General features: G+C 31.5%; 1 protein-coding gene across 3 annotated transcripts in view; it reads right to left on the minus strand.

Moving 5' to 3' along the window:
- Window positions 1-13,648: 13,648 nt before the first annotated feature.
- The window catches only part of LOC108774957 (protein gustavus), a 250,272-nt gene continuing 245,766 nt past the window's right edge, over window positions 13,649-18,154 (minus strand). For all 3 annotated transcript variants that reach the window (XM_018541209.1, XM_018541208.1, XM_018541207.1), the window contains 4 exons: window positions 15,480-15,712; window positions 14,612-14,942; window positions 14,282-14,440; window positions 13,649-14,069 (listed from right to left, as the gene is read on the minus strand). In XM_018541209.1, the coding sequence (XP_018396711.1) occupies window positions 13,930-14,069; window positions 14,282-14,440; window positions 14,612-14,942; window positions 15,480-15,712 (863 nt within the window). In that variant the 3' untranslated portion in view covers window positions 13,649-13,929. The remainder of the gene's footprint in view (window positions 14,070-14,281; window positions 14,441-14,611; window positions 14,943-15,479; window positions 15,713-18,154) is intronic.

Below are 18,154 nucleotides of genomic sequence, written 5' to 3' on the forward strand. Positions count from 1 at the left end.
TTTATTTAGTTAAGGATAATGTTGCGTAGATAATATTAAGAGTCGTGCACGACGTACCTACATATAAGCGTATAACTCACTCACACATTGCGGCATAAAACAAAGACTCGCGGCATGATTGAGAGCCTGTGATTTCGAAATCTATATCCGTGATCTCACCTTGGTCACGTATTTAAAACATTAGCCGAACATGCGCGCGGTATAGAGGAGATGCTGCGGGATCGACGCCGACGTCTCGTGTGATCTATGGAAAAATAAGAGTCGGGCATTTTCGGGATTCGATAGGTATCGGTTCGGGTAGCTCGCCACCTCGAAGAGCGACGAACGATTCGTATTCGATCTGTATCCATGGTACCGTGAGCCTCGTGTAGACGAGATCTCGAATCTTATCTGTATTCGAATACGAGTTAATTAATCTTCAGTGTGTGAGTGCGTGTACGTATCAACGCAACTAAAGACAATACGCGATACGGGCTAAGTTCTGAAGGTAACGTCCAGGTGTTACCCTAGAGGGGTTGAAGGGCGTCCGCCTTATTTCAATTTCCACCAATAAAGATTAACTTTAATCTTGGTTTAACTTACTGTTTATCTTTTTCTAATTTTTAGAACTAGAAAAAGACGAAGAGTAAATTGAACCGAGATTAAAGTTAATCTGCATTGGTGGAAATGGGCATTAGACGAAAAACCACGGCTCAGGGTGACGATCCCTAGGCGTTGCCGTTGGATATTTGCCTTCAAGGCATTAGTCTGAAGAAGGTTAATGCGTACGAGTTATACGTCATAATTTATAAAACGTCGATTTGATGTGCGTATGTGTATGTGAATTCCTTGTATGGAAATTTGAATAAACTACAGTATTAATAAAGCGAACAGGTAAGTCATAAAATTTGCTGGGCAGACAACGTGTTAATTTACTCAACAGAATCGAGTCATTTATAATTCAAATATATCTGAAATGTTTCCCTTAAACCATTCTATCAATGTTTTGAAAAGATACATTAGAGAAATAATACAATTGAAATTTATAGTTTGACTTGTAATAATTCATCATATCCAAGGATCGATTTTTTTTATTCATTATGACATATAAATGACTCGGCATTCGATTTACAATGCTGTTAATTAACTAATATACTAATTGAAAAATAGATAGTTAAAATCTAAAATTGAAAAATATTATATTATCTTACATTTAATAAAAAATTGATTCTAAGCAAAATTTTTATGTTAAATTATCCAGAAATAAGTTTCAATTTTTTTCTCACATTAAATAGTTACAAGAATTACAATCTATGTCTAAATAAATTTCGATAATTAAACTAAAAAATATTAATATATTTTTCAAAGATCAATCTTACATGTTCTATATGAATTTAAAAAAGAGTTCCGTCATTAGCAGTGTGTGGCACACAAAGCACTAAAAACATTACTTGAAAAATAAACAGACTAACTTTGCCATTTAAAAGTGCAACTCTTTCTGAAAAATTCTAAGAAGACTTTAAACACTCTATGATTTTAAATATGTAACAGCCTAGTAACGCTTGCTGTGTTAAATGTCTCCTCGTCCTCGCGTCGAACGAAAACCGTAAGCGTCGAAAACGAAAAGAAAAACGCGGTACTCCTCTGATGGAGACGCGTGTGTGCTGTTCTTAGAGGCTGCGTTCCGTATCAGGTATAAGCGCGCATTTTACATAGGGTGCGTTCCGCTTAATGCTCGCGGCGCTCGCTATGATGGAATCATTTCATTCTTGTTGTTTGTCAAACGTTAAAGAAGGACGAACTATATGCTCGCGAGTGTTAAGGAACGTACCCATAGTGAGTGTCACGTATACTATAGGGGAGCAGCCAGAGAGGTTTCGACTCTCATCGCGTACGAATGTGTTCTGTGAATCGTCTCTTTGTGATATTAAAGTGTTCCTTCCAATTAAACGCGTGTTGTTACTATTCCGAGCGATCGAAGCGAAAGTGCGCGTGCAACTTCGTATGGCGCGACGAAACGTGAGCGCGTCCATCGCGAGCGTATAAACAATACGTAATTATTACGTAAACTAAAATAAACATACACTATTAAAAATATATACATTAAATTTCATGTAAAGTAGCGGAAGCAAATTTCAAGCAGGTTAGATACATTAAAATCGTTCAATGTTGTCAATGAGCATAAAATTACAAGTAACTGAAATTTAACGATTTTAATGTATCTGCTAGACATTTGCTTCCATTACATTTACATGTAATTTCATGTCTTTTTTGACAGTGCAGTTCGTGAAAATTTTTTATAGGAGGAAAATTGATTACAGAATTGATTACAGTGGATACATGGTTTTTCATATATGTCTTCTAGTACATGCTTATAAAATATTAATAAATCGTAATGATATCTTAATGAAATAATACTTTTAATCAATTGTATTAAGTCAATTGATGATCTTAATATTTAGTATTCATAATATTTCATTATTATTCATTGTAATTTCAGTAATGCTTCATTATTATTCATTACAATTTTAGTGTATTTCATCATTATTTATTACAATTCAGGTAAAAAATTTCTATAGGGCACTGTTTAAAAGATATTTTTCTTGCGACATTTGCAACGTCACTTATACCCAGGAAAATAAAACAATGTTTCTTTTTTTATTGAGAGATTGAAAAAGGAAAAAGAGATACATGTATTTCCCGTGGTATGTATGTGTCAATAGTAACCGTGACATGACATTCAAAAGGCGTTGCGAGAGCTTTAGTATCGGATTTCAATCGATCGGTAGTCTGTGACTGGGTCTGATGTGCGATGGACATCAAGATCGAAGTTCTTACACCCTCATTGGTATTTGCCGATGTTCTTCTAGTAGTCAGGTACGTTCAGAGATTGAAACATATCTGTACTTCACCATCCTAGTACGTGCAGGGTGTGTCGATTTCCAATCTATCCTTCATCAAAGACAACATAGGTGTAATTTGTACATATCGAAACTTTTTCATTTTGACTAAAAAATAGCCTTGATTTAACATCCTCCTTTATATGCAGAGTCCCAAATTCATATCTTTTTAACTCTTTCATTTAGCAAAAAAACATTGTGATCAAAATATATCTTCTTCGAAATTGCTCCTCATTCACCTAAAACATTTTTTGTATTTTAAATATTTTTTAAAATATTTATCTGAGGTAATTAAAATAAGACATACATTCTGTATATTTCCACTATTATAAAGTTAATTTATTTTAATCTTAACATGGAAAAAATATTTCAAAAATATGCAATTTTAGTCTTCGTTGTAGATTCCCCTCTATGAGAATTAGACATCTTTCTACATTAAAGCTCACCGTCTATGCACAATTAACCATATAATTAAAGTTCCTTACAACTCATATTCTGCATGCATTAACAAAATTATTTCCTCACTGTATTTACTTATTTAAAACTTCCAAAAAGTCATTATTTCGTCTTTATGTCAAATGTAATCGTAAACAGAGCTTTAATCGTGTCGTTAATTGTGCATGAACTTTAAAGATTAATATAGAAAGGTGGTCATTTCTCGTAATTTGTGAACATTTCCGAGTGACAGAATCAATTACCATGTACAAATGTAAATTTAATATGTCTGCAGATAATCTGAGCTTTGGTTATAGATCTGTGAAAATCGACCACCATTTAGCGGCACTCCTATAAAAATCATAATTCAATGCTGTTCGTTACATTATTAACTATTATAATTTCATTATTTTTTAGCAAATTTTATTGCAATTTTTCAATTATTAATGGCAATATTTTAATTTTATTTCCGTTTTTGGAACTTTTATTAATATATTATAAATCTATAAAAATATTGTATATTTTATTCCTATTTCATTACTTTTCAGATATTTTTATTAATTTTCCTTAGAATTTATAGTATTTCAGCATATTTCAGTGTACAATAAAATAAACTGTAAAAATATTATATGTTTTATATTACTTTTCATTTTTTTCATACATTTTCAATAATTATCTTTAGAATTCATGGTATTATTTCAGTATAATTCAGTGTTTAATATCGTTAAATAAATTATTATGAATATTAAATATGTTTACATTAGTTTGCATTATTTTTTATTATTCTTCATTAATTTTCATAAAAATTTATAGTATTTCAATATTAAAAGTATTACTTATGCTGAAAAAATATTTTCATTTCTCATTTTAATGATTTCATTGTCGATTTCAACAATTTCAGGGATTCTTTTCCATTGAAAGTCGATCATTATTTTTTGAATATAATTTTGAAAAATATTTCAGTCAAGCGCGTTATTTTAGTATTTATTTATATATATTTCAGTCAGTATTCATAGTCGATTTTTATATTTAAGACCGTCTCAAGTACAGTCCTAAGGTATCATGAATCAATCAGAGAGCAGTATCTGAAGAAGAATTACTTAAGATGAGCTTAGAATCAGAACGTATATAAACACCTATCTTAGACAGAATTCTTTTGCGAAAACTTATCTCTTAATTCTCTTGTAAAATATTTCTTTGACAACGTATCTATAAAATAAATGACAAAAAATCGTAAATTATATAAAAACCTTTAAATAATTAAAAATAGTACATATATATATATATACAAATGTACAATTTTAAAATTTATAATTTCATATGTTTACATTGATTGAATTTCATATGTTACATTTTTATATGTATATCAAATATCATATATCCTAATCATTTATATAATTTTATACATATAACTTCTTAATTTCTTAACTGTGATCGCTAATCTTGTCTTAACACTAATATCTATTTATTTATTTAATTACTAAAAATGTATATCTAATTCTATTAAATGAAGTTTTTTAATTATACTTAGTTCATCAACATATGTAACTTTTGTTTCTATTAATATATGTAAATTGAGATTTATTTTTTTATTAATAGATATAAATTGAGATTTATTTTACTACGTTGATCCGCCATCAGAAGTCTATTCGCAAATTCTTGCAAGTGCTTTGATACGCGTATATCTCTTCATATAGAATCTCGATTGAATAATTCTCTCAGGGGCGAATAAGGTAGGCTTTCACTACAATTCCTTACTGATGAATCCAGTAGTGGAGACCGGGACAAAACGTCAAAAATTACGTGATATTCTTCGCAATATATTAGAATAAAATTAAATATTTTAACGAATTTGTTTGCTTGTAAACCCTTGTCTCTCTTTATTATTAATTTATTTTTTAGTTATAATAATGATTAAAAATAATTTATTTATAATAAAAGTAAATTGCAAAGATGTCGTGTAACACAATATTTTTACTAAGATATCAATGGCAAAAATAAAAAGTTTTCAAAAGTAATTTAGAAAACTTAGCATATTGTTATATCTTAAAATATGAATTTCTAAAAATATTAGACAAGGAGCACAATTCATAGTAATCTCAAATGAAAAAAAAATTCATATAATATTCATCATCAAAAAAGTAAAATCTTTTTAAGATTAATACAAACTTTAATGCAGATAATGATGTAAAAAAATAATTGAACACACACTTTTGTATATATTAAATAATAGTACATTAGGAAAAAAGGTTTAACTGCGTTAATTGGAATTTAGGTTGAAAATGGACAAGTAGAATTTTCTGGTTGAATCTATTATTATTCTAGTTGAGATAACCAGAAATCTGATTGATATGATCAGAATCTTCTAGTTCGTTCATTTTCAGTCAGAAATATTTCTCAGAATACATATAAATTATAATACAAGTTTTACCGACATAACGCTATGTAGCAATAATAAAAAATAGATTTATCGAAAGTAAATATATTTTATGAAACATTTCATTCTTTCTATTAAAATATGCCAAAATAAAATACGAAATATCTCTTAAACTTAACTTTTTTCATAAAATTACGTTTATCTTTCAATCAAAATGACTAGAAAATTTCCGTGTTAAAATAAAATTATACAATTCAATGTTTAGAAAAGAACCTTACAATAATTTTAAAAACTCGAAAATTACTTAATTCTTAAAAAATAATATTAATACAAATTTTTTTTTTATTAATTTTTTATAGTATCAAAAGCTTATATTTACGGAATATTTTAGATGAAGGATTCTACAATATATTTTCTTTATTGATATTAATGATAAAAAAAAAATGTAAAAAAGAAGTCATTTTAAGAAGCAAAATTATTTTATATCGTTATTTAGACTTTTCAATGATATTTTAGCAGTTCCGATATGCTAAACTATGCATCAAATTTATGACATAATTCATCAAATACTGCATACGAGATAGTAGTTTATGTAATTATGATTTAATATATTTTAATAGGAAATAAATGAAAAATGTTAAACTGTATGTACATTAAATATGTTTTATCATACATAGACAAACTGTATGTATAATTAAAATATATTTTATTGTACATAATATGTACATTAAATATCAGGGAATGGAAAGTTACTTTTTAAAAGTAACTAGTTACAGTTACTCGTTACCGAGTAAAAAATGTAACTAGTTACAGTTACAGTTATCGCTTTTTAAAAGTAACTCGTTACAGTTACCGTTACTTGAAAAATAACTTTTCGTTACTTTTCCGTTACTTTTTTAAAATCAATTTAAAAATGTATTTTTGTGTTTTTTTTTTTATATGTAATACTGACAAATATATAGTTTTTTTTAAAAAAAAAAAAAACAATGTAGAATGGCTCAAATAATAAATTAAATAAAAGTAAAATGAGAAGGGTTACGAGCCAAAAATGAAACAGTTTATTTCCGATAAGAACGACGATGACAATGTAATTAAATGTATAAATATATATTAGAACAATACATAGATAAAACAAGATAAAAACAAACGACGTTTCGACACTTATTGTCATCGTCTTTTAAACTGTTTCGCTTTTGGGTTCATAGCCCTTCTCATTTTACTATTATTTAATTTATTTTTTAATTTTTTTTAAACACAATTTTGTAATTCTAAAACCTGTAAAATATGCAGCAAACTGAAATATTTGTATGTCCTATGTATTACATAGAAAATAGAAGTGTAAAATAATTACTGAATCATAATGGCCGAATGTCTAAGGGGTTTCAAGGCTTATTGATAAGCGCTATAAATAGCATGTATCCAATCGAAGCGTGTTCATCGTGTGCAAAGTAACGACAAAAGTAACTGTAAATTTCGTTACCGTTACCCAAAAAATGTAACTCGTTACCGTTACAGTTACCAAAAAAAGAAAGTAACGCAGTTACCAGTAAAGTTACCAAAAAAGTAACTTGTAACTGTAACTTCGTTACAAGTAACGAGTTACTTCCATTCCCTGTTAAATATGTTTTATCATACATAGACAAACTGTATGTATAATTAAAATATATTTTATTGTACATAGACAAGAAATTATATTTTTAATCAATGCGTGAAGAATATATTTCAATTTTAACTCTACTTTTTTTATGTATTTCCTATAAATAAATTTTAATTTTTTATTTCAATTTTATTTTTAATATTAGAAGAAACTACATTAAAATCATAAGATTCCATCTGAATTTTGTTTGAAAATGATAAAGTTTCCCTGTTACGATTTTGATAAAAAAAGTTATTTATTTAAGCTATTATATTATATTATTATACGAGTATATGAAATGTAATGACAAATTATTTTTCTAATTTTTCAAAAATTTTAGTTTTCTATAAAAATTTTAATTAAAAAATAGTAAAAATTTCTATTATTTATAAATGTACAAATTTTTAAGCAAAGTATAATCATTATAAAGTTAATATTTAAGATAACATCTCTAAAAATATTATAATTTTTTAAGGCATATTTTAATTTTAAAATTTCTTGGGCTCTAATATACATATAATATATTATAGTTAAAATATACTATAGTATTTAAATGTTTAAATTCTGAAAAATTATTTCATTCTTCGTTCAAAAAATAGTCTTAAGATAAAATAAATCTTAATTCATTAAAACATAATTTTATGATATTTATCAGTAATAAAATGTTTACAATACAGTTAAATTATGCATTAAATAATTAATTCACGATCAAATGTTGAACTCGTGCACATTTAGCATCATTTCGTCTACGTAGATAGTTGTGTAAGAAACAATTTCTACGAAAATCTTTTCTTTTCATGTTTATTCCTGTAGCTAATATTAGATGTTATTACATATTATCAAACAATAATGTATTCTACAGAGCAATTGTTGAGCTATTATCATGAGAAAACCGAAATTTATTTCTGGATCACGACTAATACGACACTTTGATAAAATTCAAAATCAAGCGATAACAATTTGCGAACGAAAAAGCGGAAAGAAAAAATAAATCGTGAATAAAAAGTATTCACAACATTCACGTATGTATGCAGTATACATTCAACACGCATCACGCACAAACAGCACATACTAACATGTTCTCGGTCTCTTTCTTACACATACTTCCTCTCCTTTTTTAGAACTAGCATTCAGCAACTTCGTTTCTGTCAGATTAAACTAATAAGTCAATAATTATCATCCCGTTACGCATTTCATTAATAAATTAGACACATTTGTCGAGGCAACGTAGTTTTCAAGGGCAGGTGGGCAGGCAGTTCACGGAAATTAATCCTTGCAACAGCCACGCGAATTTTACTGGAACACTTTCCGCGGCGAATGCCGACGAATTGGACTCGCTATCGCGGTTTTATTATTAAAAGTTAGCTAGCTTGCCTGCGCTTATCGTTGTGTGCGATCGATCGATGTAAGTTAAAAAAATTGGAATAGTCCAACTATCTTTTTAGCTTCTTTTCAGTTTCAGAGATAAAAAGCTTATGTAATTTTGATTTAAATGCAAAATAAAATATATATCTATGAACTCAATAAAAAAATTGTACTGTAAAATCATAAAATTATAAATTATATAATATAGCTGACTTTGTCGATTTTTTAAAATCCAGATATAATTCAATCCAGATGTGTATGTGTGTTTTATATATTGAGTTAAAATATAATATAATTTTTACAGTCTATTTCATTGCGCATTTTATAACATTCTAATAACGTTGGATTGAATAGTCATATAATAAAATTAGATTGTGCATATTATTTGATATACTTTTCTTTATACTGAACTTTTCTTTATACTGATTTACACTTTTAGCTGCGGTATATTATTTTGAAAAAATAATGAAAGAATGGTTTTCTTTTTATAAAAATGTGTATTAATATCTGTATCAAAATAAAAAGTAAGGTAAGTGCAACAATCAATAGAAATAAATTTAAATTTATATATGACAATATCGAACTTTTACCAATAATTAAATAACCTCAATATCATATGTTTACATTAGATAGAATAGAATAAAATATCTCAATTTTATTTTAAAATGTAATTATGAATATTTTAAAATAAAGTTTAATTGCTGTGTTATGTGATATTTATAATAATGTATATATATGATAAAAATCATATAAAAATGACAAGTTCAAGCCATGTTCAAAAAAGGGTACTTAAAAATGTAAACCTTTTTATCTAATAATAATATATTACCATGAAAAGTAACTGATATATTATTAATTAAAGGTACAAAGTGAACATACATAAAGTGTATGTAACTTTCGGTTGATTTTCGAATCGCCTCCGCTGTCCCCCTTACCTCACCTCACCGCGCGTCCGAATGCCGCACGACGCTCGAGCGACATTTGATCTGCGCGCGGAGCGGTGAGGTGAGGGGGACGGCTGAGGCGATTTGAAAATCGGCCGAAAGTTACATACAGTTTATGTATGTTCACTTTGTACTGGCACCTTTAATTAATAATATATCAGTTACTTTTCATGTGTAGAGTTTAGTAACTCACACATATTAGGGTAGTAACTGCCTAACTACAAGAGACTTGTAATGTCTTTCAGTTTTTGAACATTGTTTTTGAGACACTACCGCGTCTCCTGATTATTAATTTTATCGTAAATATAATTAAAAATATACAAATAAAAAATAACGTATGTAATTTATCACATGAAAAATAATGTATGAATTTTATCGCATCAAACATTTTAATTAAATTTTAATTAAATTTTTAATTAAAATTGATCAAAAAGCTAAATTACACTATTAGTAATTTATCTCTTTGATATATAAACGTCAATATGACAATATCACAATAAAACAGCTTAGAATATATTCAATGCAAGACTGATCAAAGAGGCTAAATTACTCTATTATTAATAATTTATTTTTTTGATATATATGATAAATGTCGATCCGATACAAATGTCAATGTGATAACTTAATAAAACAGCATATTCAATTCTTATCATTTCAATTCTCTTATTTCATTGCTATGCTCCAAACAAGTCGTCACTTTAAATAACGTAAAATCAATTTAAATCATAAGAGTTTTTAGTAATGTGTTACTTGTTTTTTGTATGTTTGAATTGGCAATATTGACCATAACGGCAATTGTCTTGTCGATAATATTTACAGATTGTATACATTTGCAAATATTACATTTGCAAAGATGCAAAAACTTGAGGAGTATTTTATTCCAACGTTCCTTCGTGAACGTCGTTCCTCCTAAAACAGTATTGCCAGGTTCTTAAAAAATATAGTCGTAGATCATTCTCTAAAATAACGGTAGCTGGAATAATTTAGCGGTAGAAATTATAAATTAAGAAAATGGCGCCGCAGGCAAAAAATTGACAAAAAACTTTACGGTTCGAAAAAGAATAGTGTGGTAAAAATATTCGAAAAAAAATTCTCTGTTGTGTTCAATTGTCATATCGATCGATCGCATATCATTTCTTTCTATCGTACACGAACTAAACCACAATTATATCGTAATATTTGTAAATACCTGACTAACACGATAACGACGACCGAGTAATTAATTAAACTATATGGGGATACAGTAATAATATTAATAATAATCATTAATAATAATTTTGTACAATATTTTCATCCTATTTGTCCTCTTTCATGCTCGGCTCGTAACATGCGTTCCTATAGGCAATAATTCATATAAAACAGTATCGGTTCAACGGGTAGCAATAAGTATAGTTGCGGAAAAAACCTTCCTTCCTGAAGGTGTGCGCGCGCGCGTGTGTACTAGTGTCTCGGTTTTCTCGCGCGTGTATAACGATATATGAACGACATGAATGAATGTACATTGAATCGTAAACGCTTAAGGCGCGTCTTCGGGTACATCTGTTCCCTCGTACACGTACTTAGAATTGTATTTTTTTTTTTTCTATCGCGGTATGCAAACTGCAAAATTCTCCCGTTAGAACTGTTTCGACATTTTTGCCTTCATGCACAGGCGCCGAATAAAAGATGACAAAGTAAATTATCCGCTGCTATACTATACAGTCATCAAAATAACGAGAACGACTTCTTTTCCGTGCAGAAGTCCTCTTCAATACTCTCGCAGCGGTTCGCTTTCTATTTCAATCCCAATTTTCACCATATGACAGAATTATCTTCGACGACGACGTGTCGATGGAGAGGTGATACGTTTCTCGCAAAGAGCCGTCTTCGCATCCGTCCGTTTATCATTTGATCCGTTCACGTCGCAGATTTCGTGCGCGTTTCCTACGAATTCTGCGATATAAAAGATAGCAACGTCGGTAATAGATTACGCTCCCGGGTATTGAAAATCACCAAAGCTGTACGAGATCAAAAGCTCCCGAGTGCGAGATTGTGCTTTTGAAAATGTGGCGGATGTGACATGAGATTGAATCTCGTCAAATGCTTTGTGGTTATGTTAGAATGTCCAGTATACGAACACTGGGCTCATTCAAACAGGTTCACGGGAAATTGCACCAAGGAGAAACGTAACCGTCACAGATGTAAAAGCAAACGCGATTTATTACGTTGAATAGGGCGTAAAATGGTCAGATAAACGCTACGAACGATAATTTGGAAGACGCGATACGATCCGAGACTCGGACGAGCTCGGTGGTGCAAACAATGACATCAGCGATTAATAATCGAGGTGAAATCGCGTTAAGCCCGCGCGTCAGAAAGTAAGATACGACCAAAACGAAGGTCTGACGACGCGAGATGATTGTTTTGCTTATATGAAACAATGAAGAATGGTACCATTCTCGCATTCGGTCTGCCTGTGTTCCGGATACAATCATCATCCACAATGCACACGTATACGTCGTCGTACAATATTATCAATATATCTATATACAACATAGCCGTTGACGGTGGCATAGTCTTTAACCTAAGCGACAAACGTAAGAGTAAAGAGATACTAGAGCCCAGTCGTAAGATTTGTCATACTAATAGTATAATAATTACACATCCGATATAATCAGTATCATTGTTTATCGTCGTCATTGTCGTTATTGTAACTATTACGATCGATAATCCAATAATAGTTATGATGAGTAATCGACGGCGCAATCGTTACTCATCACCCTTTTACCGGATTTGCTACATAGCGGTTCTCCATGACAGTTTCAATTCGCGTTTGGAATAATTTGTGCCAATGCCCGTGTAAGTATTCATTCAAATCTCTTAAACATTAGTTTAATACATACTATTTTCGCAAGTCATTATACCACTTTAAATCAATTAGATGTAGATAATTAATTTTAGTAACATGCTTTTCATTATTAGTTTACTTAGACGTCTTTTATTCGATTCACCACAGCGCGAGTTTTAGATGCTTACCCTTTTATCTTTGCATTCTTCACTCGGTCTCTCCCCCGCAGAATTCGCAATTGGAAAGTCTATTTCGAACACTGCTAAAGAGAATATTATGGCAGGGTTAACTGTATTCTCTTGCTCCTTTGTGCCTCCTTCATCGTGTTTCTGTTTTGTTTTATATCCATCCACGAAACACGCACACACCACTATACTTTATTAAATCTAGCATGCTTAGAAAATACTTGAAAAATGAGTCTATTGGAAGGTGGCTGCTCGATGTCCATCACTATACACTTTAAATTGAATTAATCGTTCCACAATTGTGCGATCTATTACAACTTCGCCGATAATTTTTAATTATTCGCCGACGTAGAAACTTTCTTCGCATCTTCGGTTTCTTCCGTTCGCTTTTTTTCTTCTTCTTGCTGTTTCACCATTTTTCTGCCCCGTCAGGATTAAGAGCCAGCAGCGCTATCCCACTATTGATCAACCATTGTAAGTAAGCGACACGTCCGTATCAGTCTCCAGGCTTGATTAAATCTAATTTTTTTTACTGGCCAACTGCGAAGCGCTGTGTTTCTTCGTGTTTTCGTATGATCATTTGCCTTTCGTCTGTAACCATGTCTTCGAAGACATTGCGCAAATTGTCGTACCTCATCGTCATCGTTTGGTACAATTTCTATTCGTTATATACACACGTATCGTCAGTAAAACGAATATTTAAAACAAATTCACATAATATACACGAATAAGTAAGTACCGAAATCATCGATTTCTCGGTATAACTTTCTAATAATCAATAAATAATTCTCTATCTTCATAGATAGAAGTACAATAGAAACGTAAAACAGAGACAACAATAAATAACCTAAAACAACATTAAAAACAACTAAATTTAGAAATGTGTTTTCTTAAGATTCCTTTTTTTTCATCTTGTCTCATAACTTTGTCTTCATCGAATTGAATTTAACGACGATGGTAATAACGTCGATGACGATTACGGTCATCGTGACTTGTCTTAATAAGGGCGCCACGTGTCGTTATCAATACGGTATTTCGACATCGTTCTCTTAGCGCGCCTTTTCGAAACACTAGGCGTGTCTCGACGCGTCGGCGCATGACGCATGTCAGTCTGTTCAACATCGTGCGCTTGCTTAACGGAGACGCGTGGCTAAGGGGTTGCTGTTCTTGGTGACGTGTTAGAGGATAGCGGACGGTCGCCTGTGAGTCGTAGTGGCAACGTTTAAACACGGTGATATTCGCAATCATAATCGTGGCATCTTGAGGAGATTCACTCAGTGGTTACCTTCTGTCCCGGTATAGAAGATAAGTCTTCATCGTCTGCGGTAGATTCAACTCGTTGATCTTGTCTTCTAGTCTTTGTTTACCGATTCGCTGTCGAATCACTCTTCGACAGAGATCCATAAGAGGCAGAGGTTCGGCTGTGGAGAAGAGACAAAAATCTAATTAGAAGAAAACTGCAACAATGCAAAATTTGACAAATGTGTTTTGGTCGCTCGTTGTAATATCTAATAAATATCCATTAAATAAATATTTGAAAAATGAATTAAGAAAAATTGTCTATTAAGATTTAAATAGCTTCATAAGATGGCGTTCTATATTTTTAGAAGAATCGTTATGATTATTCGCTTACGATCAAGTCCGCCGATGTATTTCATCGTGATCTCGCAATGTCCCCAGACAGCGGACACAATGGGATGCAATTTCCTTCCTTTGAGCCCTCTGAATGCTACTCCAAGATACTGACCATCCACTACGAACGCTAACGTACCTTCGTCCATATCGAGAACAACTGTAAAGAGAGAAATTGCGATAAGTTTAAGATACCCATAAAGAAATTTCTAATTTATGATACATCTTGATTTGAAGAAGTCTCTGATTGCAATACACGATTTTCCACAATAATTCATAAATTCTCAGAATTATGCGATCGTGCAATTGCAATTACACAGGAATTACTTACCCAGAAATTTATCAGGAACAATAAACGTTTCATCGGACTTAAGGAGAGCTGGATACGTCACGCCAGTGTTGTTTCTCGAGTCATGATAGAGTTTATTTCTACCAAGGTCCCAACCCCAACTGAGCTCATTATTTCCTACCAAACTCTGATAGCCGACACTATGCAAAGGTGCGTCCGCCGTTGCTACTCCTACGACGGCATGCGTACCTCGTTGCCTCGTACTCCAATAAAGCTCCCATACGTGCATACCCTTGGTATATCCCACCTTCCCTCGAATGCAGTCTGTACTTTGCGCAACGGGATGTCGATGAAACGTTAACTTGTCGTCCTCCTAAGAAAACGGTTTAATGAGAAACTCAATTTGTCAAAATTCTAGTCTAAAGCATACCTGACAAACTTGGAAACGTCAATAAAGTGATAGTAAAGTAAACGAATTTATATCAGATAGTGTATTGATCAAAGAGTCATAATTTTTTTGATAGTCTATATTCAAATAACTTATATAATGAAAAAAGCGAAAAATTGTAGTCTTTCTGTATTTTCATTTTTACTTTTGGTGAAGGTACTTTTGATAAAGATACTTTTCAGTACTGTTAGATTCGAAATAACTTCAAAATGATGCTACAATAAAATTGTTTCTTTTCAGTAGCTGTGACTGTAGAGGTTATTGATCAACATCTCACAATTAAGCTACAAAATATCACAGTTTCAGCGACTAAAACCATTTTTTTTTTCCATATAATTAGTGCGGGATCCTTTAACTGATAAACGATTGAGAATAAATTATAGCTACAAAGTTAGATACACGATTTACTCAAACATGTTTTTAAACTTTTTAAAGAGCTGTCGATATTTCTATAATCAATACCTTGACGAATATATTTAGACTACGATCGTCTGCGTTCCAGCTGTGATGGACTTGTGTTTCTCGTAAGGCGGGTGGCATATCGAGGAGTACATCGAGGCGTGGCGGTCTCGCGAAGTCCTGGGCTAGTTCGCGCGGTATTACCGATCGCGTGTACGTTGTGTTGTTACCACCGCCAACACCGACCCCGCCGCCGGCTCCGGCACCACTCTCCCGGCTCATGCTCTTCACGCCTCCTGGAAAGAAGAAGTAGATTCAGTTCCAATAGATTCCTATGTTCATTTCTACGTAATGGATTTTGTACTGCACTCACTCTTGATTTTATTTTTTATGATATGAAGACTTACTACCGATAAAGTTATCTATGTCTAGTCGCGTCTTAACCAAAACATGTATGTGGCCGATGGAGAATTGAAGAATGTGCACTAGCAATCGCGAATTCGTTACAGGATGGACATCTATGTTTACCCTTAAAACTTTGTGATGGAATAATTCTTTATATATACAAAGGTAGGCAGGAAACAAAACATTTATGTAGAAGTCTCTGTTTTCGGGAACGTCCACTTTCAAACACGTCGAACAAATACGCAGGATTGAAACCTTATTTTGTTCCATGAACCATCATTTCTGCCTGTGTTTGTAAATACCATCGTCAGAATAGTCTGACTTTATCACAGTTTCACAATTTTGTTAGTATATCATATATAACTCCATTTTTATAAAGTTTATCACAATATGGAGAGATATAGCAATGAAAAAGAAATACATCACACAATCTGATTGACTTTGAGCACTTGTGTCGCGAGTGTCGTATCAACTGCAGCCAGACAAATAATAGAAAAAGATAAATGAATGGTACATCCGTACTCGATGTATATTTTGAAAATAAATTTTAGACCTCACATAAAAAAATTCTACGTTTTCAACGTATTTTTTTATCACTCTTTTTAATTGTAAACTATAAATATAAATATATCTATATATATATACATACATATATATGTGTATATATACAGTGGCGTGAAAAAGTTTCCGGTCAGTAACATTAAGTACTCTAATCTAATTTATAAAAAAGAAGCGTAATACAATTTTTATCAGTACTAGGTGTTAGTACAAGATTTCATTACTCATATCTTGTATTAATATCCGATAATAATTAAAATTTCATTAGATTTTTTTTATAAATTAAAATACAAAATGTCATTGATATTTATCACGTCATTGTACAATATTTACAAAACAGTTTTCGCAATCTCGTTCTTTTGCTGATAACTCTTCGTAATTCGATTATTTTAATATTCCTCTAAGTTTTAAAATTTCAATAGTGAAATCGTTAACCGATTCTAATTCAGTATAAACAGACATGTACCTATATGTATATTTAAGGATTAACGATTGATCGATTGATTTTCAATTAACAAAAAGTGTTCGAGAATCGAGCCCTCTGTTAACCAATATCCTATCAATCATGTACTGTAGTGTCGCTCGGTGCGAATGACTCGCGATCTATAGATCCGAGTTCTCAATTCCACCTGCGCCTAAATGCGATTTTTCGCGTTTAAGGAACCGAAAATGGACTCCACCTGGTGAGATCAAAAGATCTATGATTATCAGCGCCGTTCGGATTCGGCATTAAATAGGTCCTAAAAATCAGTAGATATATCAGTAGATATATACACTTACCATATAGAAAAATATTTATTTTTATTTTATAATATTACACAAAATATTTAGTCCACATTTTAATAATATTTCAAATAAAGCTTTATATAAAATATGTATAAAATATTTACATAACATTTAAAAAAATTAATAGTAATAAATATTTATCAAATTGCTGTCTGGGTTAGTAATGTACATGTAGAAATAAGAAGTTGTAGACCAATTATTATTAAACCAAATTATTGTTAGGACAAACTATTTATAAATTATATTTTAAGAAGAAATATATCTTATATGTTGCGCCTATAGATACTTTCAGATACTTCAGGTAGATCAGTATCTGTTAATGTGGAGAATAATGACATTGTTAAAAAGATATCGACTGAATAAACCAAGTGTTTCAATGCGGACATTTCTTCGATGAATTCTCATTCGGGGTTCAGATATTGTTTGCGAACAATCACGGCTGGATACCTGGTAGGAATGCGACGGTAAGAATGTTGGCAAGAAGGGAGGTAACAAAAGAATAAGAGCAAGGCGAGGACCAGGAGAAATAATGGTAGGTCCGGCGGAAGGTTTTGGAAGGTTTTGGAAGGTTGACCCATGATATCCTTGGACCTCTAGTTTATTTGCCTGAGCAGCTGTTCCCGCGCTCAAGGGATTGCGGACAAAATTTCCAAGGGACTCAGACAAAAATTTCTAGGGTCTAAGAAGGGATAGAGAAATAAGAAAGGCCCTTTCATGATGGCGGCTCAGTATGGGATTCGATCCATTCCCCGAATATATTCCTACCGGAATCTCTTTCTTCGTCTTTACTTCTGAAAGAAGCAAGATAGTATAGTATGTTATACATATAGAAAGAAACGAGAAGTATCCTGTAGTTTTTTTCCTGTTTTTTTTCTATAGTTTCCTGTTGGAAGTTGTTTTAGCCGTATTGAGTACAATGGGATCTCAGGCTGCGTCCAGATTATCGAGCCGACCTCGGAGCGAAATATATATATATATATATATATATA

This window comes from Cyphomyrmex costatus, unplaced genomic scaffold, assembly GCF_001594065.2.
Source record: "Cyphomyrmex costatus isolate MS0001 unplaced genomic scaffold, Ccosl1.0 scaffold28, whole genome shotgun sequence".
NCBI lineage: Eukaryota > Metazoa > Arthropoda > Insecta > Hymenoptera > Formicidae > Cyphomyrmex > Cyphomyrmex costatus.